This window comes from Physcomitrium patens, chromosome 15 (assembly GCF_059467195.1).
Source record: "Physcomitrium patens ecotype Gransden chromosome 15, ASM5946719v1, whole genome shotgun sequence".
In the NCBI taxonomy this organism is placed as follows: Eukaryota; Viridiplantae; Streptophyta; class Bryopsida; order Funariales; family Funariaceae; genus Physcomitrium; species Physcomitrium patens.
In genome coordinates this window covers 1,861,021-1,878,082 of record NC_143424.1, presented here as the reverse complement: position 1 = coordinate 1,878,082, position 17,062 = coordinate 1,861,021, and the positions used below count along the sequence as shown (strand labels likewise).

The window sequence follows — 17,062 nt, the reverse complement described above, 5'->3', positions numbered from 1 at the left end:
GGTTTTTTGTAGACTAAAAACATAACACATTTTTCTATAACTACAATATAAGGTAGAACCTTTGTAAACATATAACCTACTTTTATAAAAAAAATCTTTTTAGTGACAAAATGAAATACATATTTAAAATCTTTCTGCTTATAATTATTTAATTCAATCATATAAGTTATATTTTTTTAAAAGCTTACTTATAACTACTTATTACTTTTATATAATATTGGTCACTCTTCGCATTTTATTGCATACTATTTGATGCTCACACCTTTGCTTTCTTCTGCAGAAGCATAAATATTGATAATAAATAAAATATTAACAAATAAATACCGATTTGATATTTATTATAAAATTACTATAATTTTTTAAAATAAAAATCTACTTACAAATTTTAAAATCCAGAAGTATAGCCATTCTAGAAAATTGTATAAAACATTTAAAGTATGAAACTTTTTATTTTCTTTTCTTTTCTTTTTATGTATAAATGTCAAAATATTGGTTCTTTTTTGCAAGTCACTATAATTTAATAAGTCAAATTAGTCCTTTTAAGATATAGAATTGTGCAAAGCACTTGTCATGAATACAGAATGTAGGGTTACAAGATATTTTTTGTATAATATTTTATTACAGATTTTAATATTTTTGATATTTGTTTTTTTTGAAGTTATTGATAATATACAAATAATTCACTAAATTTATTTAATTACCATATATATTTTATTGAAAAAAATAGAAGCTTTGGTATTCAACTGTTTGTAATTTGTTTCTAAAGAATTCTTATACTGATTTAGGATTGTTGATTATTTGTCTTTGAATGTCTTAAGATTCTCTAAAATACATTGTATAGTAAGTCAATATAAGTACCAAAAATAAAATTTTAGCAATACAATTAAAATTATTGGATTTAAAATTAATACCATCTTTCATCTACTGAAAATAACTTTTAAACTTGTATAAATTGTGGTTTACAAGCCTTCTTAAATGTTGTAAAAGTCAATTAATTGTTAAACTATGTTTTGACACAAGAAGTATTTTCTACTATGTTTTTGAAACTTTTACACATGTATATATATATATATATATATACACGCACATACACACATACATATATTTCAAATTGTATTTCTAATAGATAATTTTTTAATTTCAATATTATATTTTTATTAATTTTTATCTTTTCCTCACAGATTGTGTTTAAATTTACATCTAATAATGCCATATTTATATCAATTATAAAGTAAAATGGATAAATAAATAAATAAATATTATAATTCAAGTAATACCTACTCAATATATATATATTGCTCTACTTGATTAAATTTTGTTTAAAGCTTTTATATATGATACGTGTAGTATATATATATATATATATATATATATGTGTGTGTGTGTGTGTGTGTGCGTGCGAGTATGTATATGTTTTTTTTTTGTTTTAAAGTATTATTTTATAAGTTTAACGTTATCTAAAATAAATACTTAATGTTCACTTAGTTTTTTTTTTTTTTTTTTTTTTTTTTAAATCTCTAACATTCTTGCAACTCATAGTCACATGCAAAACTCAATCTATGGGGTATTTATACCTAGAAGCTACTTTAAAAGGTTGTGGTCCAGAAATTTTATAAAAATCTCATATATTGCTTACTGAACTTGTTCATTTGAGGCCTTTGCTTTAAGAGATATTATAGAGTAACAAGAAGTCATAATTTTTTTTTTTAAAAATATATAACTTTCAAAATAAGGCAACTCATACTTTGATTTTAAAATGTTTGGCAAATATCATAACATAATTATTTAAAACAACTATGAGTATCTTTTGGGATTTCTGAAATGTGATTTTAAATTTCTATGAACACTACTTCTTGAGAAGTTCCTAATGTATATTTTAGGAAATAACCATGTTCATACTTTATGGGAAAAAAGAACACATTCTCTTTCATTTTCTCCACTCATTGGAAAATTTGTGTAAACATACAAACAATTGAAACATTTTCAAAAATAGAATATTGGAAGCAATACTTGATATGTAAAGGACATAATTCCAATAATAATAATATGTTGAAACAAAATCACGTGTATGGAAGATAGTGTTAGTCCAAGGGCATGGAGTTTGGCTGCAAACAGTTTTTCTTTTTGGCTCTTTCCTTTTTTTTTCATTTTATTTTTTCCCTTGCCCATTTGACAATTGTACTGAACTCCTGTGCCGTAGTCATTGTACCTTTTTATTTTATGGGGAAATTTGTTCCTTCCCACGCAAACCCTAAGAGAACATCATGGGGAACTTGAAGAACCTCAATGCTGTGTGCCCAACAACCAAAGCAAGTGTGAGCACTGTCAGGGTCCAGAGGCACAGACCATGTCTTACTTTTTGTCAGTACTTTTTTTTGTGTGTTCTCTTTTGCAGACTCTATGATAATCACACTTGGAGTACCCACTTCTGTAATTCTGGTGCTGTGAACTATGCACTGTTTCAATGATTTCTAGCCTGTGTCATTGACTTGTCTGGTTGATCAAAAACAAGAAAAAAAACTTCAAAGATCCTTTTTCTCTTGTCAACATGGCAGACTGTGTCTGTGCTGGGTCATTGCAGTCTAAGGTTTAGGGTTTACGATGCCACAGATAGTTGGTGGGTCCATTCAAGAAACTGTCCATTGGTTGCAGGATCATCCTTTCAGTCAAGAAAAATAATATATAAATCATGCTGACATGGCATATTCTATGTGCACTGAAAACCATGAGCCCTATTAATAGAGGTGAATCAGCATGAAAACTGATACTTAATTCATTCACATGTTCTTAAGTGCATTAAGAACATGTGAATGAATGTATGTAGATTTACTCATTTCCCTACCAATAAAGAAAAAAACGCTTTAGGGTTTTAGGGTTCAGATTGATAGGAATTGATGGAGTAAATGTGAGCCACATGCACTCTAAACAGCTAACATTGTTATTACTGGTGATAGAATCCAATAATCACATAATAACAAGTCTGGAGTGAAAAGGAAGAATAGGATACTGAAGTGTGATAGGGAGAGCAACATTGTAATGAGCAGTGCAGGGCTCTGGCTAGAAAGATCTCATGTTTCTTTTTTTTTCTTTTTTTTAAATGTCTGTGAAATTATTCAAATATACACATGTGTGTATGAGTATCTTCAAAGAAAAATTGGTTGAATTTTTTTAGAAATGTTTTAGCAGCCAATATTTGATTGGTGTTATCAAAGTAAATAAATAAGTAAATAACACATTCAAACATAACTGATTATAAGTAGAGAAAGTATAAATGGTTCATGGAGCTAATGAAATATTATTAGAGTCTATTTTGGAACTTGTGCCAATTGACTAAGTGTGAATTCAATGGGTAGGATATGCAATTGGGGATATTGAAACAAATTCCAATTGCCAAGAGCAGATTTGAAGAGAGAGAAAAAAATAAAACTTAAACTTAAACCATTATATGAAACAATAGATGCTAATATATATATATATATATATATATATATATATTAAAAAATAATACATATATACATTCCCAAAATCTGTGCAACACTGTTTCATGTGATTCATTCAAACAAACATGGCAACACTCATCAACATCTTTGACTCCCCTACGTCACAAGTTAATTGCAACTGCCTTGTGCCAGGTTAATCATGTAAGGCCTGCTTCTTTTTGAGCTATCGTAGTGTGAGCTACAATAAACTTCCACTAATTGGAAGTTTATTCTAACTCATAATAAGTGAATTAACTATATGAATTTAACATAATGCTATTATTTAAATTCTAATCCATTTATTACTTGTCCTTCTTAAAACACCAAGTTATTAATCAAATCCTCTAACATTACTCACATTCACAATGATAATTCACTCCTTAACTTCATACAAAACAGTTCCTTCTTCTACTTCTAATTAGATAATTTGATTTAATTTTTTATTTTATTATTATTATTATTATTATTATTATTTTATTAGGTCATTTTTATTACTTTTTATTATTTTATTATTTTATTATTTTTAAAAAATTGTGTAAATTTTTACTTCATAATTAATCGATGGTAAAAGTAATTAATTAAGTAATTATCCTTAATCCATAGTAATTGTAAATTTTTTAACGTTGGATTAAAAGTTAAAAGTTAAAAGTAAATTTTAAAAAGTAAAAGTAAAATTAAAAGTTTAAAAAAGTAAAAGAGAGAACATTAAAAGTTAAAAATTAAAGCCAAAAGTGAATGTAGAAGTTACAAGTTACTGAAAAAAATAACATAAAATAAAATAAAAGAAAAAAATAAATAAAGAGAGGTACAAGTGCAAGTACCTTGACAACGCCCAAGGACTGAGGGAAGCACCTCATTTATTCCAAAATTCGCAAAAAATCCAAATTAGGTCTAATGATTTTTGTTGTATTGGAAATTTAACTTCAAGGGGCTCCTGCTCCAAAATTTTCGTGGTAAAATAGTACGTGAGCTATGAGCAATGCTTCTTCAAAGTTGGGTCATTGGGCCTACTGCTGCAGCCGTCCCCCCTTCACTCAAAACTTTGTTAAAAATTCACAATTGCTTCAAATTTAATACAATTTATGCCAATGGAAGCTCAGCTTGAAGATTCTTGTACTCCCAAAATTTCAAAATAATCCCATTAATTGGCACTGAGGAATGTCTTTTCAAAGTTGGGTTATTGAAATTGCCAAGGCAGCCGCCCCCTTATACTCAAAAATTCACCAAAATTTTGGTTCAACTCCAAATTGAGAAGGCCTTAGCTCGTTGAAAAGCTAATAACAAGGGCTATGTGATGAAAAAAATATTTGCTTACAAATCATAAAAAACCACAAATTGATTGAGGAAAATCTGAGGTCCCTCAAACCCTTTTGACTATAAAAATGGTTAGTGACCACTAATTGCAAAGTTTTAAACCACCCACGATGCAAAATCAATGCTCATATGTTCCTAAAGTTCAAAATGAGATCTAAGCTCAAGAAAGAAGCAGAAAATTAAGATTAGGATTAGGGTTGAGACCACACTTTGGCATGGCTTTGCCTTCATCAAAAAGGAAAGAGATGGAAAGAGGCTTGGGAAACCAAACTACTCTTATACAATTGAGTGGTGGCTTGTGGAAGGGCAGCCACATCTCCACCCTTGACCTCTAAGATCCTTAATGTAGATCTATGGCCTTCCTTCATCAAAAAGCCAATTTCGTAACTAAGGCTGATGGCTCTCATAAGTGGAAAAAAAAAATGCTTTTCGATAAATCTAACTTAAACAATGTGTTTAAAACAATTTTTTATGCTAATATTGACTACTCACATGCATCAATCTATGCTCCTTTGCAACTTTTATGAAGGTTTTTTTTTAACTTACAAGGATTTAGGCAATATTTATAAAATTCTTCAAAAAATGAGAATTTCATTTCTCTACTTGTACTTTGAAGGAAAGGGTGTTGATCTTGTTTTCTTCACTCCTCAAGGTGCATTTGATGCATCTATTGCATTTGAAGGCTTCCATAAATTTGAAGAATCACTTTGCCCCTTGAATTTATTGAATTTGGAAAAAAAAACTTCAAACCCATCATAATTAAACCTCACTAGATTTTTTTCTTTTCTTTTCTTTTTTGACACCAAGATTACTTCCTTGTAATTCCTCTACTATTAGCTAACTAGAAAAATATAGTTTTTATAGTTTCTTCTTACTAAATTCTATCTTAGATTGCATGTCTGCTACTAGCAATTTATTTTCCATTTTTTCCTAAAATTCTAATATTAACTCATAAAATTTGTATTTTAAGCACAATAAGTACATTTTTTATACTAAATATCAAAGTAAGTCAATTCAATGGCTCACACCTAATATCTGAGATGTTGACCCATTTAAGTTTGAAGCCTTACAATAAGATGCCTTTCCACTTTCTAACAATTACATTCCATAGCACATGTTTCTTTTTGAACAATAACCAAAAACCTCTACTTGGTTGCCACTTCCCTTTAGCATATGGTTGGAATTTATTAAGATGATATCGTAGCATGAAGTGTAAATCAGACTCTGATAGTTCTATGGCTTTCACAATCCATTTATCTAACAATGCCACTATTGCATTTCATGGGTTAATAAGGTTAATACCACATTTATGGAATGATTAGTAACATTGTAATCATGCCATTTTAGTATGAGTTTAATGCATGGTTCTTCTTGTAAGGTAATTATTAAGAAAGACTTTAATCTTTCAAAGGCATTTTATTTTTATTTTTATTTCTTTTTATAATGACTTAAAATAAAACATAGTTGATAAAAGTACATTATTGACAATTATTCCTCTTCCAATGGCATTGATCATTATAAAGTATCAATGACTTAGTTTTTTTTATCAAATTTTCTTTGTAAGAAGGAATCAAAGTCATTGGAATTAAGAAATAGGTCAAATGGTACTTCCAATAATTTATTTAGATCAATTTCATTAGCCCATGCAATATCTATTTTATTAATTTAAGGTGGTCTAACAAGTGAATGTGTACTTTTTCAATAATTTTTTGATTTAGTCTAATTCAAAATAAGTCTTCATTCCAAATAAAATGTCTTAAGTATATAAATAGCTCTTTTTACATTACAATCTTTTTTTTCTCAATATCAAAGATGTGACATTAATATATTAAGTTATAATTTGTTGTTTCTAGGCTATAGGTAGTTGTATACCTTTTATTAATCCTACTCCTCTATCATTCATGACTATTGTATTTAAAAATTTTGCTAATATAAAGAATAATTATGGAACAAGTAAATAACCTTATCTTATTCTTTTTTCAACCTTGAAAGGCTCAAAAAGTATACCATTTATCTTCATGCATGCCTTTGTATTGATGAATAGTAGCTTAATCATTTGATTAAACTTCCTTGATAATCCATCTGATTCCATTGCATAAAAAAAAAAAAAAAAAAAATTCCAATCAACCATGTCATATGCTTTAAAAAAGTCAAGTTTTAAAAAGAAAAGTGATTACTTTGACTTCTCTACTCATGCCATAGTTTCATGTATTAATAATAGATTATCTATGATAAAATAATTAGATGAAAAAGTCAATTGTTTCATACTAATAATATTCATTAAAATTAATTGAAGCCTTAATTACATAAATTTTGTATAAATTTTGTAACTAATATTAAAGAAGATGATTGGCCATTAATTTGTGAGGTCTTGCTTTATTCTTCTTTTATACAATAAAGCAATAAGATCTTATGTTACTCCAAGAAGAAGCCTTTTTTTGTAAATACTTTCTCATAATATAATTAGAAATTATGGACCTATAATATTTCAAAATATTATATAAAATTCAAAAAATCATTCCATTGAGTCCAAAGGATTTATTTCCCCCTCCTCTTTCATTTCATTCAAGGCTACTGTAATTTCTTTGAATGATAGAGGTCGGCTCAAATTATCCTTCTCTTCTAGGATAAGCCAATTATTTAATCTTCATATGACTTATTGTATTGCATCCTTGGTTGTACTTGAGTTGAGCTAAGCTTAGTATGATAAGCTATATAATTATTTTTGGTGCAAATTTTCTGTGATTTGGAGTTTTTGTAAAGGAGATATAGGTGCTCAAAGTCAAGGTATTGATTTTGTACCTATTGTCACTCTTTGGAATATAACGCACATATACACAAAGCAATGAAGGATTGACAATTGAGATTAAATAAAACACTTAGCTATATTTTACATATATTGTTTTGATAAATTCTAGATTAAAATGAAGGAGATATTAGAAGTTGAAGTCAATACATGGAATCTAAGGGCTGTAAATGATCTAATTTATTAGTGGTTATATTTTGAGCTATATCTCAAGCAATTTGATAAGATTTTGGCTCAAAAGTTTCAAAAATGTATATTATTGTATTATTAAGTTATATACAAATTTTTATACTGTTTGAATTTTTAATTTTTGAAATATGAAGAAAGTAGTACTTAGGTACTTATAAATTGGAATTTAGAGTACTTGCTAGGGTTTCTAAGATACGAGATAATTTATAGTAAATTTATAGTTCATTCTTTTTTTAGTAAATATTAAGAATAAATTCTCAATTATCTAGAAATTTGAGAAAAAATCGACTAGTTGAATCAAGAGATATGAAATTGTAAAGTTTGAAAAACAAAAAATCATTTGTAGAAAAAAAATAAATTGAAGGGATTTTGATATAATTTGAGCATTTTATGCAAAATAAAGGAGTTTTTGGGAGCCAAGACTTTATATTTATGCTAAAGATGGATATATAGAGCTATGATAAAATTTTAATATCTTATTAACATTTTATGGCTTTGAAAGTTTGTTTTATTGCAACTCCTTTTGACAAAATTATAATACTATGAAACAATCTATTTATGATTCTTTGCTAAGATGTTAAGTAGTTTGTACCACAACTCCATCTTCTCTCATACAAAATGTAAGGCATAAATATTTAATATCAATATAACAGAGTTGTCTACCTCCTTCAGTTAAGTTCATTATGCCTTACTCAATTGAGAGTGGCCGACCTAGTGTGTAAAGCGAGAAGAGATCCACATTCCTATGTCTTTGCTGCCCACCTCTATATTATGAATTGCATGGTTGTTGGCCTAAAAACTCTGCACCTACTATATAAAGTTTTCTAACTCTACAAATTTTGCTCCTCTGAACTTATACTCTTACACACATATGGTATTTGCTTTTGACAAATAATGTCATAGATAGTTTTGTACAACCTTAAATTTATTAGAATCATAAAGCCCATGCATCTTTTGGATTAGCACTCTCATACTAATAATTCAGTATGTCCAAGAAGGACCTTTTGACATTTATCGGTTTCTTTCAATGCTCATAGGAGTGGTTGTCTATCTTCTCGCTATTGAGTAAGTTAGAGGGATTGGTGGTGTCTTCATATAGATAAGCATTGATTCTTTTTTAAAATTGACTTGCTCAATAATCAATTTAATTCAAGATTCTTCATTATCTTGATGGTGAGCACTTGTTTATGTTAAGTAACTTTTGCATTTTCATCTTGCCTTGCAGTCTGCTTGTTAAGTGCTTCATTAAAATCATGAATATGCAAGAATTCTCTTGTATTTGGTAGTGACTCCAACCCTCGGTGTTGCTCATGATTCTGCCATATTGCCTATTCAAGGCTTCTTTAATTTAAGTTAAGAAGATTTACTTTGTCGCTTTGCTTTTGAATACTATTATTATTGTGTGTGTGTTTTTTTTCTTTTTTACCTTGGTTTTGTATGCTGCTCCTTGTTGAATTGCCTTGGGTGGTAATAAAGCCCAACATTGGTGTCTCTGCCAGGGGTGTTGATACAACATTTACATTAAGCAGTAGGTAGGTTGTTGATGTCACTAGATCATTTTGATGCTTATTGTTGGAGGTCCTGCCTTTCTCAATTACATTCTGATTGATAGATGGTGATTTAATTTGTGCATGTGCTCCTCTAGTTGCCAATTGTTTTGAATTTTAGGTTGCATTGCACTTGCATACCAAGTGTGTGGTGCATATACAGCCTTATCTTGGTTTGTAATTGTTCTAACCAATCTTGTATCACCCTAGTCAGAGGACATCCTCCAATGAAATATGCAATGACAACACATTTTTCCAAGTATTCCATTTTGACTTTCACTTTTTTTAAATCTAATCTAATCTCGATTACATTTGTGTTTAACAAAAACTTGGTGCTACTTCTAGATAAGCTATTAGGCAGTTGATCACTTGATAGAGCACATGTGGGGTTGATCAGTGCATACTTACCCAAATTAGTAGCAATTGCTACCAATTTCAGTTCCACCCTCTTGAAGGCAGGCTCGTTCCACACACCTTCCTTCCTCTGATATTATAAGTACTACCAAAGCATAGGCCAATGGCAACTAGAAAGTCTCTGTGCATATAATGCCATCCTTGGTCATATGATCTGCACAACCAAACTACTATCCTTGTGGGAACAACAAAATTCACACTGGTAAAAAATCCTAAAATTACTTAGCATCCTACCACAAAGGTCTTTTCTGTCACACCAAATTTGTTTGACAATAAGGGCCGGAGCAAGTTAATTATCCTACTCTCACCACTCCAATTAAATATTCAATTAAGGATACAATGTATTTGCTGCAACTGCTTGCAGGGTTTCTACTCATTGTGCGGCCACACCCTCTGGAGTGTCATTGTTCCTTCCTTGTCTTTATAACACACACACACACATATAGATATATATATATATATACTTTTTTTTTCTAAAAAGTATTTCTTTTTTACTTCATTTAAAAAAAATTCTAGGTGGATGTGTTGACTCAAATCATAAAAACTCACTTAATCAACCTGCCTTTTTATTTGAACCTAAAGTACTGTAAGTGATTATTTTAATGGTAAAAATCTTAAGTCCATAATGCCACTGCCATGGTAAGGACGCTGTATTATTTTCAACATGATATAAATGGTTTCTTTAACGGCATCATGTACTATATTGTATATGTATAAAGGTACTCCTGACAACACAAGGCAAATCATGTCTTGTCAATCCACAAAAAGATCAAAGCCTCCGCATGAGTTTACTGAAAAACACTTTTGTCTTCAATTTTCATTTATTTTGTTTGTCTGGAAAAAATTTAGAAGTAAATAAAGGTAGAAGATGCAGACAGTCTGTTTAGTATAATTTATTAAGAAAAAGAATAGAATAACATTTTATTCTTCCAACCATTCTAGCTGGGTTTTAGGTTTAGAGTTTGTATGGAGTGTGCTAACTAAAAAAAAGGGCAGAGCCAAGAGAGAGCCATTGATGGGCTGCACACAGTGGTACCAAGGCATGGCTGAATGCTTGGTCCTGCAATGTCTCTAATGCAGGAAGTTGTGCCTCTGGGTTTAGGGAGTCTCAAGGGCTACAGAATATTAAGTATGTGTTCATGGTATCCACTGCTGTACTGCAGAACTCACACAATGATCCTTACATGCTGGTACTCTCTTTCTGTATGTATAAAACAAGCCAAAAACATATCAATTAAGCAAATGGTCTCAAACAATAGAAATGCATTGAAAGTTCAATAATAACATTGCTTATGAAAATGTATTACAAAACTGAATGTACATTAATTGAAAATAGAAGAAGAAGAAGAAGAAGAAGAAGAAATAATAATAATTAAGGTTTTCTGAATAATTGGTGCACCACTTTTGATCCATTTGGATGTCCAAAATTTTCAACAAGGGATTTGTGCTTGTGGTGTGTGAGATTGAAGAGACCATGAATCAATATCTATTTGAATACATATGTAACATTGTGTCATTTGATGTGACTTACATTCTTATTTGTGTGTTTGCTTGGGGTTAGGGTAAAGCAAACGGGAGCTGATAAACCCTGAACTTGAGGAATGAATCATTGCAATGGAGCAGGAAGTCCCAAGTTGCGGTGTGAAAAAGGTTCTGTTGCCAGGATGGACGCAGCTCATATCAATCGCGATGGGATAATTGGGAAATCGCGGAAGGGCGAGGGCGATCGGATCCACTCGCCGCCTGACAGCAGGATACGGGACACAGCGAGCGTTGGATTCTTCGAGAGTCCCCTCACAGAGCACCTGGCGGGGCCTACATTCAAGGGGGATGCAGACAGTTGCAGCAGCGCATCGTCACATCAATCCTTTCAGCCGGTTCGAGGTTGCAGCCATCTCTCTCTCGAGACTCGTCCATCGGTCTTGTGGCTCGAGCGTTCCGTTGGCGGGTTGGTTGATACTAGCTCCAACTGCGACTGCATGACGACAACCAGTACCCCCCCTACAGCTACAAAACAAACGTATCCTCCATAATCCTACTTTTGACCAGGTGATGCGCAGTGCGTTAATTTGTCACTCCGATAGTTAACTAGATCGTGTTAGGCTTATAACCTGTAGAAGACCAGGAGATTCCTCTGTCTATGTCTCTTGATTAGTGTGCCCTTGGCTTGGATGATTGAGGAGAACTACACATAGAAACCGATAGGAGATCTACCTCTTCATTCTGTTTTTCGCCACTTAGATTATCAGACGCTGCTCGAGTTTTTAGCTGCCGAACAGTCCAAGCACATGAGATATCATTACAGTTTCATAGCTTGCGATGCCGGATTGTTTCATTAAGCACACATCAAGTAGCCTAGTCAGCTTGATAGCTGGGATGCCTCTCGTTAGCGTAGGGTATCGTCATGTTAGCGAGCAGAAATAGCTCATCTGATTGCCAACGCATTCTTTTTGCGGAGTTAGAAGAGTAGAATGAAGCTTAAGGTTATGAGAGTTTTGATTGTAGCGGGTAAGTTCCGTACTTGGCTTCTTGCTGTGGTGCACGACGGAAATGCTCTCACGTGTGAGAGTACCTATTATTCAGTGGCATCATTCACTTGACGAGGAGCGTCTTGATGATTGTGTTGTGAGCCTACAGCTGAAGAAATCTCAACGCTTGCGGGAGTTGAATGATTTGGAGTTCATGCTGCGCTAGCCTGGTTGAATGATTCTGTCTCAATTGAGTTCGAGGATGAGAGCGTTGGAATCAAGTTGCGACGTAGCTTTACAGCGGCCGTTTGTGATTGTTTTGTGCACCGTGAACGATCCTGATTTAGTTACACTGGCAGCACACCTTCATAATCCGCACTCTGAACCAGCACCAACTCCTGAAAATCTATGTCATGGATGCGATATTGCGCTAGCTCCTGGCAATACCGGCTATGGCGTTGCGTTTTGCTACTGTTGCGCGTGAGTTCGATAGCTCTCTATTCCGGAGCATTCTGCTGGGGGGTTAGTTGAACGTAAGAGAGCACAGCGGGATGGCGTTGATAAGGAAGTGAGCTGGGATCAGTAGTTGCGGCAGTTGATGAAGGTAGTTCGTCGCCAGGTAATTTGCGGACTGATGATAGTAACTGAGAATTGGAAGCCATGAGATCGCATATTATTAGCAATGAGGCCCCTCTGCGACCTCAAGAAAAGGGAGACGTTTATGTAAGCCATGGCACAGGACAAATCGATGCAGGTTGGCCGGTCGTTCACCATGGTCAGCAATCGAGCTGGTTGAGCGGCTTCCGGTGCGGAGTTTCAGTAGAAGGACATTGCGATGTGGAGAACAAAGCGCTAAATTCTCTTGAGGAACATCGCAGCGAGGAGCACTTGTCAGCACAAGACGAGGATAGCAATTTCGACGTGCTTGCACAGCGAGTTGACGAACTTATTGCTAGACAATCTCAATTTGCATTTCTGAAACCTTGTAGGCAACTTGAGAAACACTACGCAAACAAGAGAAATTCAGGAAGCTGTAGCTTTCGTCATGGAGACAGAACAATCCCAGCGACCGAGGCTGCGTTCAAGCACAAGAAAATGCACGAGAATCTCAAAGATTCAAGTTCGCAGGGAAAAGAATATCATCAGGAGTCCAGCTCAAGGAAGGCTTGCCGTGCTTCGGTGCTTCAAGAGTCTGAAAGGGAGGTTGAAAAAATACAGACTGCGCAATGTAGGTTCCTAGACAGCGATGTGAAACCTAAAAGCACTATTCGTGAGCTTCTGTCGACACCATCTAACCCAAAGAATGTCGAGCAAGGACCACTCCAGACTCCACCACATGATCACGTAGATGGACGTAAACATCACGATCTAGCTGCTTCCGTCCCCTGTAAGTGGGATGAGCAGCTTGACAAACCGAAAAGCATTGCAGCAGCAGCGCAGCGAGCGTTGGCCCGGAAGTTATCAAGAGATGGAATCGAGCTCAACTGCTTTGTGGAAGACAAGTCGCCGATATCAAGTTCTCAACGAACATCTGCAAGAGAAGGGGAGGTATCAACCAATGACCACCCCCACAAAGTTGCGCATTCATCATCACACAGAGTAACTGCCAGCGAGAGATTTCACGGTAGAGCTGGCCATGTCCAAAGAAATTCAGGCGATTCTAGAATTTGGCGAATCTCCAGCACGCGATGCAGCATCTATGAGAAAGAGGCGCACATCGATCTCGTTGCTCCTTCTGCGGCAAAGTTTTTAATAGAGACATCGGAGTCGTCATTGTATACTAGCGCCAATCATCACAATGCTTCGCCGCCTTCTGTTGCAGTCCCATTCAAGTGGGAAGACACTCCGGGCAAGGCCAAGGTGGATGAGACAGCAGGCAAAAGTAAGCCAGAAACCTTACAACTTCCTCCGCGTCTGGCTGTCCACATGCATCGCACCACCAAGTCCAATTTCGCCAGGGAGCTTCGCGTTTCAGTCGCTTCTCACTCTCTCGGAGGATTGTTTCCTTGCATGACGGCCACTTCCTCACCATCTCGATTGCAGCAGCAGGATCCCACATGGATGCATCAGTACCGCGCCACCAAGAGCTCGCTGCCGAAGCAATCGCAGGCTCACCATGGCTATGCGTACGCCGGCAACCAGGAGTCCGTTTCTTCTAAATCCAGCGATCGAAGCGTCAATCCGCGAAAGATCAACAAGCCATTATCGCAGCCATTGACATCCACTGACTCGCCTCTTAACCTTAAGCCTCGCAAGCTCTTGAGCTCCGAGCTCAAGGCCTCTCATCCATGGATGCATCGATCTGGTTCTAGCCATTCCTGTTCGGATCCTACCAGCATTCTCCACAGCGGTCGCCAGTCCTCATCGTCTCGCACATATTTAAGCTGTGATTTTGGCGCGTCTACGCCTAGCATGGCTGGCTCCAAATCGAGCTCCAGCGCATCGTATGAATCAATTGAAGAGGACTTCGCCCCCGACCACGATCACGATAATACTGTAAGCCCTTCATATATAACTAAGTCCCACTCGTTTGACTCTCAAACCTCTATGGGCTATTCAGAATCGCCTATAGTTCCGAACTTTGGTCCTTCTGCAAAGGTGACCTTCCAAGGAAAAAGATCCAATGCCCACAGATCGGAGTGCGTCAAGAGCCTGCTCAAGCTCTGCAAATCCCATGGAAAATGCCTCAGAAAATCGAAATCCAACCGGAAGAGGCTAGGTTCTCTCTACAGTCCCGAGGTTTGGGCCCCCACACTAGCAACGTACTTCCAGCGCCTGGACGTGACCGAGGCGGCGATATCGAACGGCCTTCTCGACAAGCAGGGTGCGCCCACTTCAAGCGGATACCTCAACTCAAACGGGGAACCTATACCCTTGCAAGATTGTACATTTGACACTTACGACACAAGTCCTGAAGCCTCTCCGAAACGGCCCACCAGGCTGCCATATAGAATGCCAAGTGTTGAAGAGCAGGAGTTAGCAACACGACACACTCGCAACTTAGTCGGAAAGCTGGAAGCAAATTCTCGCGGAAGGGATTATAGCAACTCCAGAATGTACATGAATATTGTATCTCCCACTCAGTTGGATAAGTGCTGGACCTCCAGCCACCGAGAGGAGTATTGTCCTCCTCCAGCGTATGCAGCAACTCTAGAGATGCTGTCTCCGACTGTGAATCTTGTGTCCAGGCGGCACAAGTCGTCTCGCGCCCTGCCATTGTCTTCATGGTCGAGTCCAAAACCACACCGACGTGTTCAATTCATCGTGAGTTCACAAACTATTGCTCTTTCGGATTTCATTCGTTTTCGATGAGCTCACAACTCTGTTGTCTGAGCTCATCCTAAATTCTTCCGTTAACATCGCTGAATCAGCTCCATTTTCAATGCTAATCTTATTGCTTGCGCATTGTTGGATGAATCAACAGTTATCCATTTGCAAGACTCTGAAGCGCGTCCTCTTCCGACAACCAGCTCGCAGATCAGTGATTGGCACAAAGCTGATGTACCACGAGAAACGGGTTCCCACAACTTTTCAATTCTCAAATGTAAAACTTTCATCCTACTTTCTTATCATCCCTTAGATGGTTTATTTGCACAATGACCCTTCGTGGATTAAGATTATGCTCACATTTGCAGTTGCATCGGGGTTGAGTCACTGATGTGATGCTTCATTTTTTGCAGCCAAATTGAAGCATAGAATGCTGTCGTGATGGAAATTCAGTGTTCGGGCTCTCTGATTTAATGAAGAAATGGTAATCCTGTACATAAGCATGACAAGCGGCGCCAAATTGAAGACATGTAGGTTGCAGACCGCTTTCATCTTGTACCTTGTGTAGAAATGGTCTTAATTACTTGTGGTGTTCAATCATCATATTGCTCTTCAGAGCTGATCGATCAACTTCATGTGGCGCCTAGAGAAATATTCTGGATGAGCAGTGAAGTCTACTGTAGCTTTGCATTAGAAGAGTACCCTAATGACTCTTGATACGACTAGACTAAGTAAATATCTTCTTTAAAAATTGGGGAGCACAAGCATGTCAGTGAGTGTATTTACTCCATTATAAGAGGCAGGCTTGCTAGTAAGCACGAAATGAATGTCTATGAAGCACATGGAGCTGATGGTAGCTTTTACCCTAAACCGTGGTAACTTAATATCGGAGCAAATGGAATATTACTGTGAAATCAAGAGCATGAGGGGAGGAAGTAATGCACTAAGGCCATTATGTCACAGCCTTCCTGTGTCGCTAGCTAGCCCTCTACTAATTGTTTGGTGATCAATCAACACTTGTCTTTAATTAGAGCTGCGAGAAACCCTGAAATGTCCATGCTTTCCCAGGATGAAACCATGATCTTGAACAACAAAGTGCTCAATCTGAGTTAGGAGCACCGTAAAGATGAGGGACTTAGAGAAGAACATGGTGCTGTTGGAGAGCTCCTTTACCACACTGCGTCAGTGCCATAAGAACTTGCTCAGCTAAGATTATAAAACGTCCTTAGCCCTGCCCCAGCGGAACCTGGACGGCCCGGGTCACACTTTCTTTGCATCTCTCCCAATTCTCAGGTCGGGACCTCAAGAGCGCCTGTTGGATACATTTATAAGTATCAGTATAGCACACTAGTATTACACTGACTGTGTCCTTTGATAGAATTGTGTAGTTATACATTCTAGGGTTGAGACTCTTCTGAAAGAGCGTCACCTTCCTTGTATAAGGACACATGTTAATCATTTATATAATATAATAATGAAATTTCTACAGCGCCCCGCGAGGCTTCCATGCATACTTGACAATATGATTCGTCAGGTCTGATCTCCGTAGAGGTATGTAAATCGCAACTGCTGGAGGCA

At 35.7% G+C, this 17,062-nt stretch overlaps 1 protein-coding gene across 1 annotated transcript; it reads left to right on the top strand.

Annotated features, from left to right (window-relative positions):
- The first annotated feature begins 11,624 nt into the window (after nt 1-11,624).
- On the top strand, nt 11,625-16,235 carry LOC112292806 (uncharacterized). The gene is made up of 3 exons (XM_024541636.3): nt 11,625-15,481; nt 15,642-15,761; nt 15,898-16,235. The coding sequence occupies exons 1-3, from the start codon at nt 12,878-12,880 to the stop codon at nt 15,904-15,906; spliced, it is 2,733 nt and encodes a 910-aa protein (XP_024397404.1). The 5' UTR covers nt 11,625-12,877; the 3' UTR covers nt 15,907-16,235.
- The last annotated feature ends 827 nt before the right edge of the window (nt 16,236-17,062 follow it).

Excerpts from the sequence above, each read along its gene's own strand:
- LOC112292806 (XM_024541636.3), top strand. The coding sequence starts at position 12,878 with ATGAGATCGCATATTATTAGCAATGAGGCCCCTCTGCGACCTCAAGAA. Across the intron at positions 15,482-15,641 it reads ACCGACGTGTTCAATTCATC|TTATCCATTTGCAAGACTCT; the intron begins GTGAGTTCACAA and ends ATGAATCAACAG.